Source organism: Microtus oregoni, unplaced genomic scaffold (genome assembly GCF_018167655.1).
Source record: "Microtus oregoni isolate MIOR12 unplaced genomic scaffold, Mior012 000006F_ref0000085, whole genome shotgun sequence".
Classification (NCBI taxonomy): Eukaryota; Metazoa; Chordata; class Mammalia; order Rodentia; family Cricetidae; genus Microtus; species Microtus oregoni.
In genome coordinates, this window is record NW_024543065.1 from 18,773,210 (window position 1) to 18,794,281 (window position 21,072).

A 21,072-nucleotide genomic window follows, 5' to 3' on the forward strand; every position below is an offset into this window, starting at 1 on the left:
ATTTTGTTGAAGCAGATATAAAATAGCAGCTGTATTGTCACTGTAGCCCCAAAAGTTTATTCATCCCCAGTTTGCTCTCTCGTTATCCTTTGTAGTTGAGCTTTCCTTCCTGGAACCACTTTGGATACCTTCAGGAGAGATACAGTTAGATACTGTCAACTTAGTAAAAGGTTTTATGTCAAAACAGCCCCAGGGCCCCTAAGCAGTTTATGAGTTGGCATCTCTTGGGTCTACTGGCAGTCTCTGGCCTGGGTGGCTCTTCCTCCAAAGCAGTTAACACAAAAGAGACTGGTGTGTTATGTGCTTGGTGAGTGGTCCAGCATGGGGCCGGTCCAGAAGTGTATTGGGGACAAAAGATTATACCAAGAATGGGTCAGGAGGCAAGATCTGGAAAATAGTAGCTGAGGTGTGCAGACAAAATGGCCCGATGAATTCTTCTCCACGGGACTTCAAGGGCTCTAAGGACATGGTTATGTATAGCTAGTACCATCTAGATTCTCCGTTCAGTTCTACAGTAGGTTCTACAACTTCTCCAAAGATTATGGGTCTTTCTAAATTGTGATTATACTATCTATGTCTTGATTCTTCTCTTTCATTGTGACAGTAGCACATTAGCAGCAAAGTGTGGCCCAGTCACTAGTGTTTTTCTGTCATCTACTTCATAGTGAGAGCCAGTGGATACACTCCTCAAGTTCCACTGTAACTAACGTGTTCATTTCTTGTGATACTCGCATCACTGAACTCTTTAGGAGAAAGTTAGCTTTGTTCCAACAGTAGCTCATCTAATAGTTTTGGTTGACAGCTTTTAGAATCTTAAATTAATCACATCTAACTAGAACCTGTAGGAAGAGACCTGGTCAGTCTTCCTCATCAACTTAGACCATGAAACCCAATGTGGACAAGTTCAACAGAACCACCATATACGGCCTACCCATGCATGCTTCAGCATTGTCAGGGCATAAATTTCAGTTTCAAACTAGAACCCTGCTAGCCTTCTTGTTCCAAAATGTCAAATAAATGCAAAACTCTTTAGGACAAACTTCTAGAGATGTATGGCATGACACAATATTAATTAGCAGCCAATAAGATTAAGTGTGAAAAGGAATACATAATCACGAATTCTACTAAAAATTAGAGATACAGACTACTTTGAATTTTATTCTTAGGAAAACCCTTGCCTTGTCTTCATTCCTTGGTTCAAGCACTTTCAAGTGTGATCCCATAGGGTAGGAGTCTTTCTGCTATAACCATCACTTATGTATTCTAACCCTTGTCTCTGGAACCATTATAGATTTCCCCTTAAGGCAGTCAATACCTTTCTTACAGCATCATTTTCTAAAACTCTTGTGTTTGTTTTATTTCTCCGTTTCTCATATCCCAAGTGACTTTAAGTTGTTGATTCGAAAAGCATTTTGATCTGAATTATGATCTCCCTTAATGACATTAGTGTAGACCACTCACTTAGACTAGATCCTGTCTACAAGATTACAGGAGATTTCTCTGAGGGTTTTTTTTTCTTAACATGTCACTTTAATTAACATACTAAGAGGTATAGGCAGAGGCTGTTCGTTTATTTCCTGGACTCTCAGACCCAAGTAACCACACAGAAACTGTACTAATTACAGTACTGTTGGGCCAGTAGCTTAAGCATATTTCTAGCTAGCCATTACATCTTAAATTAACCCATTTTTATTATTCTGTGTATTATCACGAAGCTCATGGTTTACGGGCAAGGTTCCAGGTTGCACCTGTCTCCTAGGCAGCTATCTGGCATCTCTCTGACTCTGCCTTCTTTCCTCTTCTATCTGCTTGGAATTCCTGCCTTACTCTGTACTGCCCTGCTGTAGACCAAAGCAGCTTTATTCACTAACCAATGGTAACAAGACATATTCGCAGCATACAGAGGAGAATCCCACATCAAAGGGGTAATAATTCTTTTCAAAAATAAGAGCTATAGACTTATTGTTCTATTTTTCTATGCTTATTTGCCTTTTGCATTCAGGTTAAACATTACATTATGCTTATTTCACATGAAGGACATATAACCTACACAGACATATCATAGCCCATACCTTTCCCATTGTAATTGGGAATTGTTACAAAATTAGGAAGGAACCAAGGTGTTTTTTACAATATGACTTAATAAAAACAGAATATAAACAAAGATAAAAATACTAAGGAAGCCTAGAGTTTACAAAACTATAAATTATGATGGTAACCAAAGAGAAACTTCTTAATAGATTTTGAGGAAGACCAATAATTCATTCCTTGCTCATGTTGCTTAAACCTAGAACCTTTGGGTAAGGCAGCACCATCTGGCCACATTACCCATGCTAACCTCAAACTCTTGAGCACAAGGGCTCCTCCTGCTTCAGATTCTCAGTTAACTGAGTTTAGCATGTAGCACAGTTCGTAGCACTGGAACATTTTGCCTGTGTGTGTCATAATACCATCAATGTGTTATTTTGTATAGCTTTATGGGATTTTTGGAGGGAATCCTGCTTTGTGCTTAGCAGCTGTGTTTTTTAACTAAGGTTCTCTTAATACAGGAATGTGAGACAGCCTAGAAACCTTTATGTGAAGGTTGCATCTCAAACTGGTTTTTTGGAGTGATGCTTTTATTGTTGTGTTTGCCCTGATAAAAAGGTTTGGAACATACTAGAAAGGATTTTACTCCTTATGATTAGTCAGAGTGGACTAACTTCTTCAGCAAACAGTAGTTAACACACCATAGGGTTATCTGTTGCTTATGTCAAACACTAATCCCATTGTGAGGGCCCTGCCCTCATAATGTCATCTTAACCCGAAACTTCCCAAGGGCTCCATCCATTGACATCCTGCCTGATATTAGGAAATTAATATGCGACTCCATTCTTCCCATTCCTGTGTTGGGAGGATGTAAAATGCAAAACAAAACCTACTGACTTGTCTTACGGATATGATTTATTGTTAAATACAGTCACGATGTTATGCAGTCATTTTTCAACTCTGTCTTGTAGACTGAAACCAGAATTCATTGATTCCGTTTTGCATCCTGCTAAATTCTATATCCGGTGTCTATGAGCTTGTCTACTTTTGATACTTCCTATAAATAGTCCTACCATTGTACTTACCTGATACCCTCCAATCCATCCACTTTGGAGCATGTGTTGGAGCTCCTTAAGGTTGCGTATCTATCCTTTCTTCTATGTACACTTGGTTTTTTTCTGTCCCTCAGTAGTTGTGTCTGACTGCAAGAGAAATGAGGTGGCATCAGCTGCTTACCTGTGTTTATCTTAATGCCATTAAAGTGAATTTCATAGTCTAATCCCTTTATACTGTCCAGGCAGTTTGCTGGATCTTACCTGTGTCTATCTTAATGCCATTTAAGTAAATTTCATAGTCTAATCTCTTTATACCATCCAGGCAGTTTGCTGGATCTCTGTTGTTCAAAAACTTTTCAGTCTTGCCATCGTCCTGGGGTTTAGCATAATTTTTCTAAACCTCAAATTTTCTAAGCTATCTTTATTGTCATTCATTTCTCCTTAAAACCTGGTCAGTTCTTTCCTATGGTCATCTCTTTCAGGTGAAAGAGGAAAGTCTCCTACCAAGAAAAGTGTATTTTGTTTGTGTTACTATCTAATGCAGGTTAAAGGAGGATGGCTCTGTGTCACACAGCCCCTCAGGCACAGGCTCCTTTCCATCGACTCTGACTCCAGGGCTTTGTCTTCCCAGTTAACAAAGGAAAACTTTGGAGGATTGCAGGAAGGCTGTTAGAGACTAGGACAGCTGGGAGTGGTACCTGCTTTATGTTTGTTGCATTGGTATTTTAGCAGACTTGGTGTTACAGCCATTCTCAGCTGTGAAAGGAGATGGAAATACAGTCTTACTTCATTGCCAGGAGAAAGAAAACAAGATTTGGGGAGGATACAGGAAGCACTCCATGGGCTGGCGCTATTTTGGAAGGAGCGACATATGTTAGTTATAAAGGTCATGAGTATACGTGAGGAGAAGTCTAGAAGGAAGTATTTTCTTGACTTCTTGAGGATCTGTGAAAATAAGATATATGACACGTTTATGATTTATAGAAAATGTATTACTGTGTGTGTAGGAAATTTTAAACGTGTGGATGAAATAAGTGGAAAAGTAGCTTTTTTCAGAATCTACAGTATTTTCCGTCCTTAAAACTATTGTAGAAAAATGTGTATATCAGCATTATGATTCAAGATCGTTGAAACTATGCATATAAAATAAATTGAGTTTCATAAATACTAAGCCAAATGAAGCTTTGTAGTAATAGGGGCGGCGGGGCTGCGTCCCCAACACCCCAGCCGCCTGCCCGGCTAGCTTATGCCCCGAAATAATTACACGGACACTGTATTCATTTAAACACTGCTTGGCCCATTCTCTTCTAGGCTAATTCTCACATATTAATTTAGCCCATTTCTAATCATCTGTGTATGGCACCCCAAGGTGCGCTTACCAGGAAGATTCTAGCCTATGTCCATCCTGGGTCGGAGCTTCATTCCGGGAGCAGGGCATGGCATCTCTCTCAGGCCTCTGCTCCCGAGAGGAGAGCTGTCGAGACTCTGACCTCACTTCCTCTTCCTCCCAGCGTTCTGTTCCGTTTTCTCCTCCCACCTATCTTCTAACCAATAAAATGGGCCAAGGCAGTTCCTTTATTAGCTAATGACCAATGACCTTCCTCCATCAAAGCTTTATTTTTACTTTTTCAATAATATCTTTTTATTGAGCATCGCCAGAGAATATAAGGATGATAAAGTAAATAATCCCTTGAGGGAGATCAAATGTAGTGCAGAAAATAAGACAGATAATTAGGTACCTGAACGTGTCAGGCAGATCAAGACCACAGCAGTGGCATGTCTTGTTGAATGGAGCTGCGGGCTGCCACCCAGCTCCCAGCCACCTGGCTAGCTTATGCCCCAAAATAACAACACACGAACTGTATTCATATAAACACTGCTTGGCCCATTTCTATTAATGTGTGTAGCACCACCAGGTGCGCTTACCAGGAAGATTCTAGCCTACATCCATCCTGGGTCGGAGCTTCATTGCATCTGCCTCAGAGAGCAGAGCTATGGCGTCTGAGCTCACTTCTCTTCCTCCTAGCATTCTGTTCTGTTTACTTCACCCACCTATGTTCTAACCTATCAGGCCAAGCAGTTTCTTTATTAATTAACCAATGACCTTCCTCCATCAATGTCTAAAATGGGTTGGCTTCCAAGAACACAGTCCAGAAACGAAAGAGCATTGATCTAGGCACTCGATAGAGTTTTGTGATGATTAGAAATAGTGCATAGACACTTAAGTTGTTTAATATGATATATATGATATATTATTCCTTCTATCCAGGAAGAAGATAGAATTCTTCTACCTTCTTTAAATCTATATGATTTTAAAACTGAGCTCCTTTACCTAATTTGTGAATTCACCCATTCAGTGGTCATCCAGCAAACCATTGCTGGCACCAGTACTTAGGACCTGAGTATGTGTGCGCTGTTATTATCCAAACCCCTACTCCTTTTTAAGAAATGTAGTATTACAAGTCTGCAACTGCCTTCCCCCTCATGAGTGTCCAGAGACCATCTGGCACCACACCCACCCTTCTGTGCTAGGGAATCTGTCTGCCCGACCTCATACCTAATGTCTCCTCTCTCACCCGTTCTTTTGCTTTTGGTCCCTTGCCTCACCAGCCAGGTATTCCTTAGCTTCTTCTGTAAACTTAACCTTTCCAAGTTTACCCCAGTTACCTCAGGAAAAAAAATTACTTCTTTTTGTTACTATGTGTTCCTTGTCTTTCTCCTGTCATAGAACACTTTCAAACTCTCCAGGTGTCTACAGAGGAAGTCTCTCCAACAGCCTCCTCAGGCCTGCGCCAATAGCAACATCTGCCCCTAACGGGCAGGTGCTGAGCACAGCCTGCTCACCCCTCAGAGGTTCTGCTCTTAGCTAACTGGAGGCGAGAACTCTGCTCACCATAAATGCCCGACGTTTGTGGCTCAGAGAGAATCTTTTTCAGTTACCACAGATGCAGTTTTGTTTCGTTTTGTTGACATTCTTATAGAGACCTCCCTTGGTTATGATGAGTGCAGGTAGCCTCACCAAGGATGGCCACTGTGGTTTGGGGGTTAGCAAATACTGTTATACCTAAGTGATGAGACTGATTTCAAGCCCTAAACATCTGCCAGTTTGGCACATCAATTGTAAAAGCTGTACCATCTATTTGTTTTCTCTTCAACTAAGTTTTAAAAGTGGGGCCAAGATTTTGGTAAAAATGATTTGTCTGTCTTATTCATTAGTGACTTTCTGTGCTATTTGCCACAAGTAAAGATTTTTAAATGTTTTCAGCCTCAGGGAAAGAAGAAGTTGCTAGAGATGTCTGGAAATAGGATGGAGATGAACAAGTGTAGCTCATATTTGCTGCCACAGGACTGTGACTTCTAAGAGGCAGGTATCCCACTCTACAAATGGTTACCAAGTGCAAAGCACACACAGATAAAAAATGGTATACTTTTCTGTTAGTAAATATAGTGCATTTTTGAGACTTCATTAGCTTTAAGGTGATATCTAAATTAATCTACATCCATTCCTGTCATCACTGGTTGCTTAGGTCGTTGTATCCCTTCTGCTCGGCCATTGATTGTGCCAGCGCCCATGCGCCTCTGTGTTGCCCCTTCCTTTCTAATCCACCCAGCGAGTCCTTCCATAATTTCTCCTCAAAACTCCATGTCAAACTGATCCCAGACTTCTTCCTGAGTTCTTTTTCCCCTTGCAATCAAAACAAACTGGGCACGGTGGTTCCTATCTATAGTCCTAGCACTACAGAATCTAAAGCTGGAAGATTCTGAGCTTGAGTTTGAAGCTGGCATGGGTTATATAGTAAGTTCAAGGTGGTGGCAGGAAGAGGTGGGTAATTCCTGGGGTCAACTTCACTACATCTGGAATTAATTAAAACCCAAGTGGGGTTTTTCTTAATTAAATCATTTAAAGTGGGAAGACCAACTTTTAATCTGTATTTTTTGAGGTTATTCTGGGTCTCGCCTTCTAGTAGCCGCCTATATAAAGGACGTGGAAGAAGGAAGCTCTTTGCTCTTTGCCTGTTTGCCCTCACTCTCAATTCACTGACATTAGAACCTACTCCTTTGGGATGCTGGTGTCTCAGAGCAGCTGAGACATCATACCTTGTGGACTTAACCATTCTTGGATTTTTGGACTTTCCATTGGTAGTGAGCCATTGTTTAACTAGCAGGACCACAGCCTATAAGCCTCTTTAATAAACCTCATTCTATCAGTTCTGTTCCTCTAGAGAACCCTAATACAGATTTATGGATAGATGGATGATAGATAGATGATAGATAGATAGATAGATAGATAGACAAAAAATCAAAACAAAATAAGCAAATACATAAGAAGTTTTTGCTTCAACCATTTGCCACTATCATCCTCTTCATCTACCTTCCACACTACATATATTCTTCAAAGTAATAATGCCCTGATGATTTGAAGAGTCTAGTTCAAAAGCTGCTTCATCTCATTTCTGTGGTTATCTTTTCCATCTAGATAGGAAAATACATGCTGCCTTATTTCCCCTGTGTCTTTAACCGTAAAGAACTTCCTGGATGCCGCCTTGAATTAGATTATAGCTAGTAGAGTACAAACTACTTAAGTGTTGTATCCAGACTTGGTTTCATTTTTCACAGATCTTAGTGCTTAACATAGAGGGTCCTGCTCATCGTAGGAGCATAAGAAGTGTTTATGGAACAATTCTCTTAAAGATACCCATTCCAGTTCACTAGAACTTGGTTTTCAGATTTTGTTTTGTTTTGTTTTTTGTTTTTTTGTCTCCATTTTCTTTCACAGAAGTTTCTGGAGATTTTCAAGGTACAAGTACAGCCCCATTTTATAACAAGTGTTATCTTGCTTCTTGTTCTCATCTCAGTTAATGAATTGTTCCCTTTATCTCGGTAGCCTTGTTTGTAAGCTGAACACAAGGACCACCATCCTGGCAGCAACTAACCCCAAAGGCCAGTATGACCCCCAGGAGTCCGTGTCTGTGAACATTGCTCTCAGTAGCCCACTCCTAAGTCGATTTGACCTCGTCCTGGTTTTGCTCGACACCAGGAACGAAGACTGGGACCGCATCATTTCTTCCTTCATCTTAGAAAATAAAGGTAGGTGAAGAGAAACAAATCACTCACTATGAGAAGGAAAGATTAAACCTAACCAAAGGATATTCCCTTAAATTAAATACTCAAGATGTCTGTGTTGACAGTGATGGAGAGAAGCTTAGACAGAAGGCAGCTGTGAAACTAGTTAGTGGGCTTCACATAGTGAACAGAGGGGAAAGTGGCTGTCTCCACCTCCGTCATGAGAACATAGGTGAACTAAATATGCATGTAGGTAGGTAGTTATGTAGATGATTGATGGAGTAGGAGCTGCGGGCTGTGTTCCACCCGGCTCCCAGCCGCCTGACTAGCTTATGCCCCAAAATAACAACACACAAACTGTATTCATTTAAACACTGCCTGGCCCATTATATCTAGCCTCTTCTCAGCTAACTCTCGCACCTGGACTAGCCCATGTCTAATAATGTGTGTAGCACCCCAAGGTGCGCTTACTGGGAAGATTCTAGCCTAGTCCATCCTGGGTCGGAGCTTCATTGTGTCTGCCCCAGAGAGCAGAGCTAAGGCATATATCTGAGGCGTCTTACCTCACTTCCTCTTCCTCCCAGCATTCTGTTCTGTTTTCTCCACCCACCTGTGTTGTAACCTATCAGGACCAAGCAGTTTCTTTATTTAACCAATGACCTTCCTCCATCAGATAGATAGATAGATAGATAGATAGATAGATAGATGGCTAAATATCCTTTTTCATAAGAGCCATCCTTATGCTGAAAAATTAATACTCTTGCACACAAAACTGGAGAGAATTATGAAGTAGAAATCAATAAATGTTAGTTTTCTTTAAATTTGACCTACTTAAGTTTCTATTACTATACATGAGACCAGAATTATTCTAAATAATTTTCTTTCTGGGCTTAACTTTTTTGTTTACTAATCTTATATCAAAATAGCTTATTCTGGAGCTACATGCTAAAAGGAGAATAGGCCTAGATTTCAATGGACATAAAACCTGAAGCTTACCTTTTAAAAATGTATAAAGGAGCCGGGTGTAGTGGTGTGTATTTTTAATCCCAACGCTTGAGAGGCAGACAGATCTCTGTGAGTTCCAGATCATCCTGGTCTACAGAGTGAGTTTCAGGAGAGCCAGGTATGTCTATATAGAGAGATTCTGTCTCAAAAAATCCAAAATTAAATAAATGTTAAAATGTGTATAGGAACTTTCTCAAATTCCTCAAAATAAGTTGTTTCCCACCTGTTTTTTAATCTACTGATCCAATGTCTGGTGTATGGACACAGGTTACCCCAGCAAGTCGGAGAATCTGTGGAGCATGGAGAAGATGAAAGCCTACTTCTGCTTCATTAGGAATCTGCAGCCCACATTGTCTGATGTGAGCAATCAAGTACTCCTTCGATACTATCAAATGCAAAGGCAGAGTGATTCCCGAAATGCAGCCCGGACAACCATCCGCCTATTGGAAAGCTTGATTCGATTAGCAGAAGGTTCATTTTATTTTACAGATATTTTTATTGAGTGCCTAGTTTGTACAGGCGTGTTTTGTGCATTTAAAAGATGATAAGAGTAATCCCCACTGAAAGGTACTCATAGTCTCTTAAAAAGTAAAGACTGAAGAGGGTATTTTTTTATATGAACTTGAGTGCGCTTATCTTCGGTACATAAATATTTAGAATTCCAATATTCTCTTGGAGAATTCTTTTTTGAGTGTCCTTTCTTGTCCTGATTACATTGGGTTTGAATTCTGTTTTGTCAGATAATAAAATGACTGCACCAGCTTGCTTCTTGGGTCCTTTGCATCCTTGATGGGTAAGGTGTATTTCTTGGATTTCTTTCTCACAGAAAGGTGGATCCTGTTTTTTAATCCAACTAACAAGTCTATGTCTTTTTGTTGAGGAATTGAGAATATCAATGTTGAGAGGTATCAGTGAGCAGCATTTATTGATTCTTGTTGTTATGTTCTGATGGTGTGCATTTTTCCTTATTCCTTGTGTTTTCTTGGTTCAACCTCTTCAGGTTGAAATTTTTCTTCTAGTGCCTTCTGTAGAGCTGGATTTGTAGATGGATGGTGCTTAAATTTTATTTTATCATGGAACGTTTTTCTTTCACAATCTATTGTGATTGAAAGTTTTGCTGGGCTTGTTATTTGATGGCATCTGTGGTCTCTTAGAGTTTGTAAGAGTATCCATCCGGGCCCTCTGGCATTTAGAGTCTCCTTTGAGAACTCAGGTGTTATTCTAATGGGCCTGCCTTTATATGTTATTTGGTCTTTTTCCCTTGCAGTTTTTAATATCTTTTCTTTGTTCTGTACATTTAGTATCATGATTATGTGTTATGGGGAATTTCTTTCCTGGTCCTATATGTTTTGTATTCTTGTACCTTGATAGGGGAGACCTCCTAATCTTGAAATTAGGAAATTTTCTTTTCTCTTAAGACTTCATTGAAAATACTTCCTGTACCTTTTACCTGCGTTTATTCTAGCTATCTACAAATAATAGAAATATGGTCTTTTCTGTGTCCCAGATTTCCTGGGAGTTTTGTACCTGGATTTTAATTTATTTTATTTTATTTTTTTTAGGTTTAACATTTTCTTTGAATGAGGTACCCATTGCTTCCTCCTAAATTCAACACCTGAGATTCCCTCTTTCATGTAGTCTAGTGTTCTGTTGAGGCTCACTACTGGGCTTTTGTCTGACTTCCTCCATTTGTTACCTGCAGTTTTATCTCATGGGGTTTTGTTTTGTTTTGAGTGATTCTATTTCTTGGTTGCACTCTACTTTCATGCTGTGATTGTTTTCATTGTATCATTCCACTGTTTGTATTTTCGCAGACCTCATTAAGGGATGTTTTATCTTCTCTGAGGTCCTTGAACATATAATCACAGTAGCTATTGTGGTCGTCTTGGGCTTCAGCTACATACATTACATTTCTCAGGACCTATTGTAGTGAGATTACTGGGTTCTGGGTGGAGTCATATTGTCTTGGTGTTTATTGATTGTATTTTTGTGCTGGTGTCTAGACATCCAGGGTTGGGGTGACTGTGGTACTAGCTGTTGCTATCTGCTCTTGTCTTTGCTGAGTGGCTGTTCCTTCCCTTGTTTTCGGTTGGCCTCTCTGCATCTTAGGAAAGTGTGTTGCGGTGGGTTGGCTAGTAGGGAGTGCTTCTGCAGGCCAGTGGGTAGCAGAGAGGAATAAAGTGGGGGCTAGGAGAAAATTTTGGGAGAGACTTCAGGAAAGACCTGAGGGAATCCTGTTCACCTAGAGCTGGGGTCCGCAGGGAGTTAGAGATGCTGTAGCAGAAAGGGATCCTGAAAATATGTTACATTACGGTAAAGAATTTTCTGGAGAGACAGAGATGAAAAGGCTATGGAGACCTAAACTTGGAGTCTCTAGTAAATGAAGGTGAGGGAAACCCAGGGCCTGACCGAGAGTTGGAGTCTCCAATGAGAGGAGTTGAGGTGGAAGGAGGTGAGTCTGTGAGCCTGTTGTTACCTGCCAAGGGTGAGAATGGAGAGATCATAATGGATGATAGAAGGGAAGAGTGAGTGATTTACCTACCTGAGTCCCTGCCGGGTGTGATCACCAGGGGCCCAGGGTAGAAAGTGTGTCTAGTATTGGGGGCGAATAGGAAGAAAAGGGTAAGTGCTAGAAGGGTGGGCTCTGAGGATCTACAGGAAGTAGGAAGGCTCTGTCCACTCCGAAGTTTGCAGAGTTCTGGTAGGAATGCAGGTAGGGTGGGAGGACAGGCCCTTCCCCAGGAATGCAGGGAGGGTGGGAGGACAGGCCCTTCCCCAGGAATGCAGGGAGGGTGGGAGGACAGGGCACTGTAAGCAGTCGGCTACAGGTCTGGGGGTGAGACTGGGGAAATTGTAGTGGAGGACAGGGAAAGAGGGTGAAAGTCACCTACCTGACTCCCAGCCCATATGGCCACTGGGTTCCCAGACCAAGTGTTGCCAGCTCTAATAGGTAGCTGACAGCAAGGGTTGGGGTGAGGAAGGAAAGCGGAGTCCACGACAAGGTTCAGTGGAGTCCCCAGGAAATGGAGATAAAGTGGGAACAGGGCTTCTGCAAAGCTGTCTGTCACACAGCTGGGGATAAGACTGGAAAACTTCAGTGGAGGACAGGAGGGAGAGTGCAAGTCGCCTGTCCAGTGCCCAGCCCAGTGTCTCATGCCTGTTTGTAACTAATCAGCAAAACTGTACCCCATCCTATCCCAGAGGCTTAGGGCTCGCACGTATGCATGCAGCTAATGTCCATCTCAGCATTTACACTTTACCTGTGTGCAAATGAATAAATTCATATGAATTGAATGTAGCATCATGAAATCATGTAAACTTAATAAAATGCCATAAATAAATGAACCTCATTTTATTCAAGGATTTATAGCTAACATTCTGGCAAGAAAAATCTAAAAATTCTTGCTTGCTAGTTTGATGTTTTAAAAGGCTCGTAAATCATAGATAAAAGAGGTGCCAGAGATAAGAAATGAGTTTTAATTTTGTGTATTTAATGAGAGTAAAAAAATGAAGAATAAAAATTTCTAAATATTAAGTGCATGTTATTACAGTGATTTCTGTGCTGGAGTTAGAACATTCTCATATAAATACGCAAAATTGTGTGGGCTATGAAGGATGAGGCCTGTTTTTGGAGAAACTACTTTGAAGATGGTTGCCTGTTCTAGTAAAATTAACTGATGATTAATTTAGCTCATCTATAAAATGCAAGTTTAGAGGGTAGAGATGTCAAGAGCAGGATTGCGTTTATCACCTCAGTAAAAGTGTCTTGCTGTCTTAGCTCATGCTCGCCTGATGTTCCGCAATACCGTGACGCTGGAAGACGCTATTACGGTGGTGTCGGTGATGGAATCCTCAATGCAGGTAAGGATATTTATGCCTAATGTTCACCTAATTATGGGCTCTTCTTACATGACACTTTATTAATATACTAAGAGTTGTAAAATTGATCAAGTTCTATACCTAGTGCTTCCTCGAAAAATCCAAAAGCAATTATTTGAAAGAAGGGAGCTGTTGCCCTTGCCTTTGCCTGTAAATGGGAAGTAGCAGGTCTCAGTAGTTTTCTTCCTCAGCAAACTTAAGGAAGTTCATGCTCTCACTAGTGACCTGTGGCTTCCTGGCACAGTGATCCTGCAGGGGAAAGGATATAGAAATTTGAAAGGGTTCCATGATTGTGATGCCTAAGACGAGGGCATAGGGATGTGGTCTTTCCCACCTAAGATCAGTGGTCCCTGGTGTGTCCTTACTCTTGTCCAAGTTGATCTGTGACTGTTCCTGGTGTTTTTTCACCCTCAGGGAGGTGCTCTGCTGGGAGGTGTGAATGTTCTTCACACTTCCTTCCCTAAAAGCCCACAGGCACAGTACCGGAGGCAGTGTGAACTCATTCTGGAAAAGCTGGAACTGCAGAGTCTCTTGAGCGAAGAGCTTAGAAGACTTGAAAGGTAAAGGAGGAAATCAAAGGCAGGCACATGGAGAAAGATGCCTTCTCGGCATTTAGTGAAACTGGAAGCGTAGTTAGCAGAAAACTGCCAGGCATCAATTCATTATCCGTTGCTGTATAATCAACCACTGCAAAACTCAGTGCCTTAAAAAACAAACAAAAAAACTTCCACTATTTTAGTGCTTAATTTTTGGGGAGTCAGAAATTCAGGCTGATTCAGGGGAGATGGCTGTCTCTGGATGTCATGTTGACTGGGTCAACAACTGGGGAATGGCAGAGGAGTGTTTCAGAACTCCTCACTTATGAAGTGTGGATAATAGACATGGGAGGGGCATGGAGTGATGTGTTACGAGAATTAAAACATGTAACTTTACCTAAAGACAATGACCTGAATTTTAGTGTTCCCTAAATGCATGGGTTTCTGTAAAGCTAGACTTTGAATCTTCACTTCTGAAATGAATAAGAAATGGCAAGATCATCTGTCTGTCCAGGATCAGTCAGAGTGTTTTCTTCACAGCAGACAATGCGTGGAATGCGTGTTGAAGCTTAGTGGCTGTCCGCACTGGGATTGTTGTCTGCATTAAGTCAGACCTTGGAAATATCTCTCCTAGCATTTTTCTCCACTTTGCTGTCTATCTGACTTCTCCCAGCAGCATTCTGCTTCTAATTCAAACCTATCACATTTCTCCTGGGCAATGAGCGGAGTTGGCTTTTCTCCCTAGTAATAGGTACCGCGCTGCAGTAAACTGGCACTGTGTGAGCTTAATCAGCCTCTCCTTTGGCCCTAGCCCCTTTTATGACCCAGAGCATATGTGGTTAGGTGTAGCCTAACCTCAGGAGGCTCAGCTGGACTCAGCTCAGCTCTGCCTGGGACAGTCCACTTGACTTTTGGCTAGCTCAGTCTACCAGAAGTGATAAATACTAGATTCAAGAAAAGAGGACCACAAGGCTTAGCCTTAGTCATCTCATATTGAGAAGTGATTCTCCTGGACTAGAGTGGGGAGAAGTCTATAGGACTATCAAAAAACAAACAAAAAACCAATTCTGTCTTCAATTCTCTACTGTTACTTCTTAATCATGAAGAAAGATGTTTTGGTGTTGATCCTCTCAACACAACAGAACCAAGTGCCTCACACTAGGGGTAAATTATCTTCAAGATCCAATTGGAAGCTAACAATTGTGAACCGGTGCTCACAGATTATTAGAGATGGGTTGATCGGGATATCAGAATTAGCCAGTAAGGGCTAGAGCTAAAGGGCCAAGCAGTGTTTAAATGAATACAGTTTGTGTGTTGTTATTTCGGGCATAAGCTAGCCAGGTGGCCGGGGTGCTGGGGACGCAGCCCCGCCGCTCCTATTACTACACCTCGGCTCTGAGGCTGTTCTTCCATAGCTCTGACGAGTGTGAGGGTCCCAACACTTGCTGATGCTGAAGTGCTCCCCTCATGGTGGTGATTTGGAAAGCTGCTTGCTTCTCTGTTTCGCTGCAACCCAAATTAGAAACAAGGAACTCGAGCCTATTACTCTGTTGCTATCTAAACCTGTGAGTAATAAGTTTATAATCCTTTTATAATTTGTAATTACTTTTATAAAAGTAATATATATTCTTTGTACATTTTAATAACTAGAAGTAGTGAATTAGTAAAAAAACAAAAGTCAAATATAATTTTATTTCCCAGAACTATATATTAACCTAATATATTTAATCTATATTTTTAAATTCTTTTTTCTGTTACTGTACATGAATTTTAGAATAATTTCTCACCTGCTTTTAAGTGTAATTTTCTTTCAGATTTAGCACATGGAAGCAGGGTCATATATTTCACCACAGTGGGCTGATATTTCTAAGTTAAGGACCTTCTGAAGGATCCACTCTGGGAAGCAGTAAGTTCTGCTAGAAAGTGGTTCTTCTGGCTTGTGCTCGGCTTTAACGTGCCTGATATTGAGAGCAGGTTTCATGAGTAGATCCTTCATCCAGAGCTGATGAGCAGGTGCTAATTCTGTGTCAGAGCACTGGAGAGCTGCTCAGAGGCTCTGAGGGAGCATGATGGGACGTTGCAGGAAAGGGTGGACAGTGCCCAGAGGGTCCGCTGCCCACTGGAGGTGACAAGCAGGCCACAGACTTCACTCCTGAGGCAGGCAGTTCTTGTGCACACTGCAATTCAGTACCTCCATTCAGTAATGCTGAATCCACATCTCCAGGGCTGCCTGGTGAAACCATCAGAGCCATCCCTTAGCAATGGCAGCTTCTATGCAGGGAGTCTCAGTGTTTCTGTGTTTGTGCGTTACACAGGAAGGGCTCTGAATGAGTGTCTCATACAGGTCTGCAAAGGGTCTCAGTGAAGTCAGTGCTTCCAGAGTGATGTGAAAGCCTAGACCAGCCTCTGGTTTCATTTTCTGTGTTTTACTACAGTTTTTAGGTTGAAAGAAAATGCTTGCCAGAGCCCTGAATTCAAAGTAATTTTCTTCTACTCTGGGAGACTGTACTTGTTACTGACTTGAAATTGTGTTGCACTTAAACCTTCCAGGTGGCATCTCAGAGAGTAAAGAAACAAAAGGCTGGCATAGAATTTCCTTCTTTCAGTGTGTTTTCCTTATCTGTCTCTGCCTAGATTACAGAATGACAGTGTGCACCAGCCCCAGCCACAGGTCGAGGCAGCTCCAGGTTCCTCAAGAAGTTATCCAAGGGACAAGCCATGGCTGGGGACTTCAGCACAGCAGGAACAGGGCTGTAGCTGGCCCACCTCCTCCTCTGCAGAGGGTGCCATGGAATGTCCTGATGGAGACTCCGCACCTAGTCTGGAGTGTAATGGACCAATAAGTAGTAACCATTCAGCACAGCACAAAGGTGGCGGAGGTGACAACTTAGACTGGCTTGACCTCATGGCATCTCCTGAGATTGAACCGAAGAGCCGTGCTGTGTCTCCTGAACTGAAAACAACTGAGGAAAATGTGGCTTTGAAAATCCCCAAGAAGAGATCTCAGGACAAGGAGAAGCCTGGGCCAGGGCACAGGAAGAAATTATTAGAAACTGGACATCTGCCGTCATCAGGAGCTGTGGATGCTCCCTTAGGGCCGCACAGTAGCGAGAGTACAAAAGCGAGGAAGGCAGCGGTTGTATGTGAAGGAGCAGGACAGGGTGATGAACCAGATTCTGGACTGACTCATGTGCCCCACAGTCTCCCCAAACTGCGGAAAGAGGGGTCCCAGAGCTTGTGTAGAAGTACAACCCGGGTGCGATCACTGCCACCCACAGTCCCATTTCCCTCGTCTGAACCAGAGAAAACAACAGGAACACCCAAAAGAAAGAGACAGAAATCTCCTGCTCGGCTGGGGGAGCCTGAACCTGAGAGTGTTGAGACTACACACAGTCCACTGGTGAAACTGGCCAAATTCACTTTCAAGCAGAAGACAAAACTGAGCCACTCCTCTGAGGGCCTCAGCCCTGTGCCTCCCCATTCCACTAAAATAGCAGTCCACAGTTCTGAAGTTCCCCAACAAAGAACAAGAAAAGAAGCAGCTGTGCCTGTGGAAGGCCCAGGAAAGCTGACATCTACCTCAGGAGACAGATGCTCTGACCAGCTGCAGGGACGGACAAAGGAGCTCTCAAGGCAGTCACCAGAGAGAAATCAACCAAGAGAGGAGTGGGAACAGGAGCCTGAAAGAAGAGTTGTTCAGCTCAAAGATTTGGAGCTTGGGAAACAGGCTGGGCCTTCCCATCTAGCTTGTGAGAGAGACAGAAAGGAAGGGGTTTCCTGCGGCAATAAAAGCAGCAAGGTTCATGCTGGCACATTAGCCAGACTGGCAAATTTCTCCTTTGCTTCCCCACCAGAATCCAAATCAGAATCCCTCCCTCCTGAAAGGAAGGACCTCCGGGAGAGAAGCCACAGTCCTCCAGCAGCCCCAGCCCCAGTGCTTGGCCAGCGAAGACAGTCTTTTCAGCTGCAGCCATCCACTGAGAGAGCGAATTTTTCCACTCTCTCTCTCTTCACTCTCTCAGAACTAGATGACGAAGCATTAGATTTTGACTGGGATGAAGAGATGAGAAAAAAGCCATAATTATGAAAAGCAATCTAGCCAGAATTGTCTTCCCCAACTCAACCGAGTGCCTTCAAAGGGTAGTGCAGTATTTATAGGTGTACACACAGTGTATATTAAGTGCCATGCAGAAGTCCAGCTCTCTTGTTGTGTTTATAATTTCAGGCTTAGCTTCATGATTTAAAATGCTAAATAATTCATTTCAGTTACTGTGATACCAGCCCTTGGGATGAATGAGTTAATGATTCATTTCACAAAAAGTTTTTCACATGTCTTTGTTTATGTTTATTTGGTTGGTTTTTATTGTTTGTTTTGGTTTGGGGTTTTCTTTTTTTTTTTTTTTAATACAAAAGTTATGTTCTAAGTTGTCTCTTTCACTGATCCAGACCAAATGGCAAGAGGGGAGCACCCATAAATCTAACAGGGCAGATGAGTGTTTTCTGTTCTCTATTTTGCTTTGTGTTTTCTACTCAGTCTCCGTGGAATGTGGTGAGTGTTTATTAACATTTGGAATGACTTGCCAAAATCATGTGTTTTTCTCAGACTTTTGTCTTGATTCTCATGCATCAGATCGAATGTGACTGGTGCATTTCTGTCCTTGAGAAATGTGCTTTCATCCCATGGCATCATCAAGGCAAGTCACACAGTGGCTCTCTGAGACTGACCTTTTGGACTTTCTCTCTTTTCCCCTTGACCAGTACTCCCTGGTTTGATTGTCTTTTGCTCTCAGGTGCCTACCTTCGATACACCTTCAATCATGTGGTTAGAAAGGAGTGTGAACCAGAACTCCAGCTGTAATGGGTCACACCACACCAGGGTTAATATGGAAATGTTACCCTGCTAAGCTGCCATTAGTATCTTAAACTAAACCAAGCAAATTTGGCTTAGGATATGACTCAGAAGTAGAATGCTTTTCTAGTGTGTATGAAGCCCCATATTAAATTCCTGGCACTACAAAAAACTAAATATGTAAGCAAAAATAAAATAAAACAAAAGAAGTTTCTGTTTCTAGTGGGAATAGATGGCTCAAGTTCTGTTCTGTGTGTTTCCAAAACCCTTTCTTTGGATTCTAGCAGGGGTTTGGAGGGTTCTGTCCTTACAGCTTACTTTGAAGTATGTATTTATAACAGTGATTGATTCTTTTAGAGGGATTTTGGGACATGAATTGGTGTGGGACAATTGTCTGTATTCTGTCAATTATATTTTAAATAAACGCTGATTGGCCAGTAGTCAGGCAGGAAATATAGACAGGACAACCAGACAGTAAGTAGAGGCGGGTCAATGAGAACAGAAGAATTCTGAAAAGAGGAAAGCCCATTCCTCTACAGTCCTGGCCCAGCCACAGAAGAAGCAAGATGTGACTACCTCGCTGAATAAGGTACCAAGTCACGTGGCTAACATAGATAAGAATAATGGGTTAATATAAGTTAAAAGAATTAATAGGAAGTCTGAGCTAGTGGGCCAATCAGTTTATAGTTAATGTAGACCTCTGTGTGATTTCTTTGGGACTTAATGACTGCGGGAGCCATGCAGGACAGAAACCTTAGCCAACAATGAATAGTACTCAAAACTGTGTTTTATGATATTTTACTTCATGAAATTCACACAGGAAAAAAAAACACAAAAGTTTATGAACATCAGTTTTCTTAAGCATTTAAAAATTAATTTCCAAATTGACTATCTTATGGAACATTTTAAATTGTTGAATATAAATTACTTTGGAGTTTTCAAGCCCCTCAAACAGCTCATAAAATTTTTATACAAGGAGTAATTTTAAAATTTATTATGTTCTCACTTAAACCTACTCAAAAACATTGAGACTATGGTTTAAGTAACGTATTTCTTCAATCGTTTAATAACTTTCAGGCATAGTATAATCCTGAATATACTCCTAACCTTCTATCAGTTGCTATTTTTTTCTTCCCTGGGTTTAAGCAGACTTCCTAGAACTAAAGAGGAAAGTAAGGATTTGGGATTTTTTTTTCCCTTTGGAGGAGGAAGTATACACACAAGTGTGCAAGAGCACACTCACCATTGTTGAACATGTGGAGGAAGACATTGATGTTGGCAACTATCTCAAATTCTTCCACCTCCACAGTATGTACCCGACCGACTAGCCAAGGTCAAACTGTGATTGAGAACCTGCCTCAAAACCAAAAGCAACCCACAGTGGGTGTTTGGGAAATTGTTCAGACTGTTAAGTGCTCTCCTTGAAAGCAAAAGGGCCTTGCTTCAATTCCCAGAACCCATGTAGAAAACCCAGATGTGATGGAGTATGCTTGTAATCTCAGTTCTGGGCAGTAGAGGCAGATGGACCCTTGAGGCTTGCTGGCTAGCCAGCCTGGCCTACTTAGTAAGCTTCAAGCCAGTTAGAGACCCTTTCTAATGCAAGGTAGATGCCTCCTGAGGAAGGACACCCAACACTGACCACTGATTATCCCGTTGATACCCACACATGAACATGCATCATGCATGCTTGAACACACAAACAGAAGCAGAGAGTAAACTACCCCATGAATGAAATTTTTTTTAGGCCACTCTATGTTTGGTTGGAGCTTTAATACTATGGCATGGTTAACCATGAAAGCAAGCATTTACCTCAAGTGTGTCTTGGTGTGGAAACAACCTTGGTTTAACTTGGGGTTTTTTCATAATAATGTTTAAACATTGCTTACTCTTTGACTTCTCAGTGCCTGCTGACACACAGGGAGGAGATACTACACCCAAATTGGCAACTGGGTGAGTTAACTTCTATTGTCTTTACTGTCATCAGTGATCTCATTCACAAAAGCAAAAATGCCAGGCATATCTAAGTGTTGTTGAGGGAAGCAAATAGGAAACAAATACAAAATGGGAAAACCTCAGAAGCTGACCTAAATACAACTGGCTTTGCTGTAAGCCTCTCTTGAAGGATGAGAACTAGTCTAACCGCCTGTCCATCAACTGAGAGAAGCAAACATCAGCTCTCTCCTCAGCCTCTCCCAGGGCTTCTGAATCCTTGTCACTGCTTCTCAGTGCGTGTACTCAGTGCGTTGTCCTGCCCCCACCATAGCTGTCCTTTGTGCCTAAGGCTGGTGTGCTCCAGGCCCCTTGTAGTTTCTGATACACCTAGGTGCCTGGTTCTCCATGTCACATCTTGTCCCCTTTCCAGATATGCACCTACCTTCATCTCACTGATTTTGGTCTGTTTTTTTACTTTTTATTTCAGATTATTGGTTCACAGAAAAGGAAGGGTGTAGGTGACCATGAGACAAAAACAGGCACAGCAGCCTGGGCTGAGGGAGGGTGGGAACAATCTGGTCAGCCTCCTACATCCCTATATCCCAAAGGCTTTAAGGTTGTGGGAACTATAAGTCTAATTCAGGGACTGGTTGGAACAGTAGATTTCCAGATGCACTTGAATCACCTTTTCCTAGGCACCATGTAAGCTAGCTGAAGACTGCAA

General features: G+C 41.9%; 1 protein-coding gene across 1 annotated transcript in view; it reads left to right on the forward strand.

The window, feature by feature from the left end:
• The window catches only part of Mcm9 (minichromosome maintenance 9 homologous recombination repair factor), a 70,729-nt gene extending 51,856 nt beyond the window's left edge, over window positions 1-18,873 (forward strand). The window contains exons 9-13 of the mRNA XM_041653601.1: window positions 7,969-8,171; window positions 9,420-9,623; window positions 12,931-13,013; window positions 13,446-13,591; window positions 16,202-18,873. Coding sequence (XP_041509535.1) covers window positions 7,969-8,171; window positions 9,420-9,623; window positions 12,931-13,013; window positions 13,446-13,591; window positions 16,202-17,648 — 2,083 coding nt within the window. The 3' untranslated portion in view covers window positions 17,649-18,873. The remainder of the gene's footprint in view (window positions 1-7,968; window positions 8,172-9,419; window positions 9,624-12,930; window positions 13,014-13,445; window positions 13,592-16,201) is intronic.
• The last annotated feature ends 2,199 nt before the right edge of the window (window positions 18,874-21,072 follow it).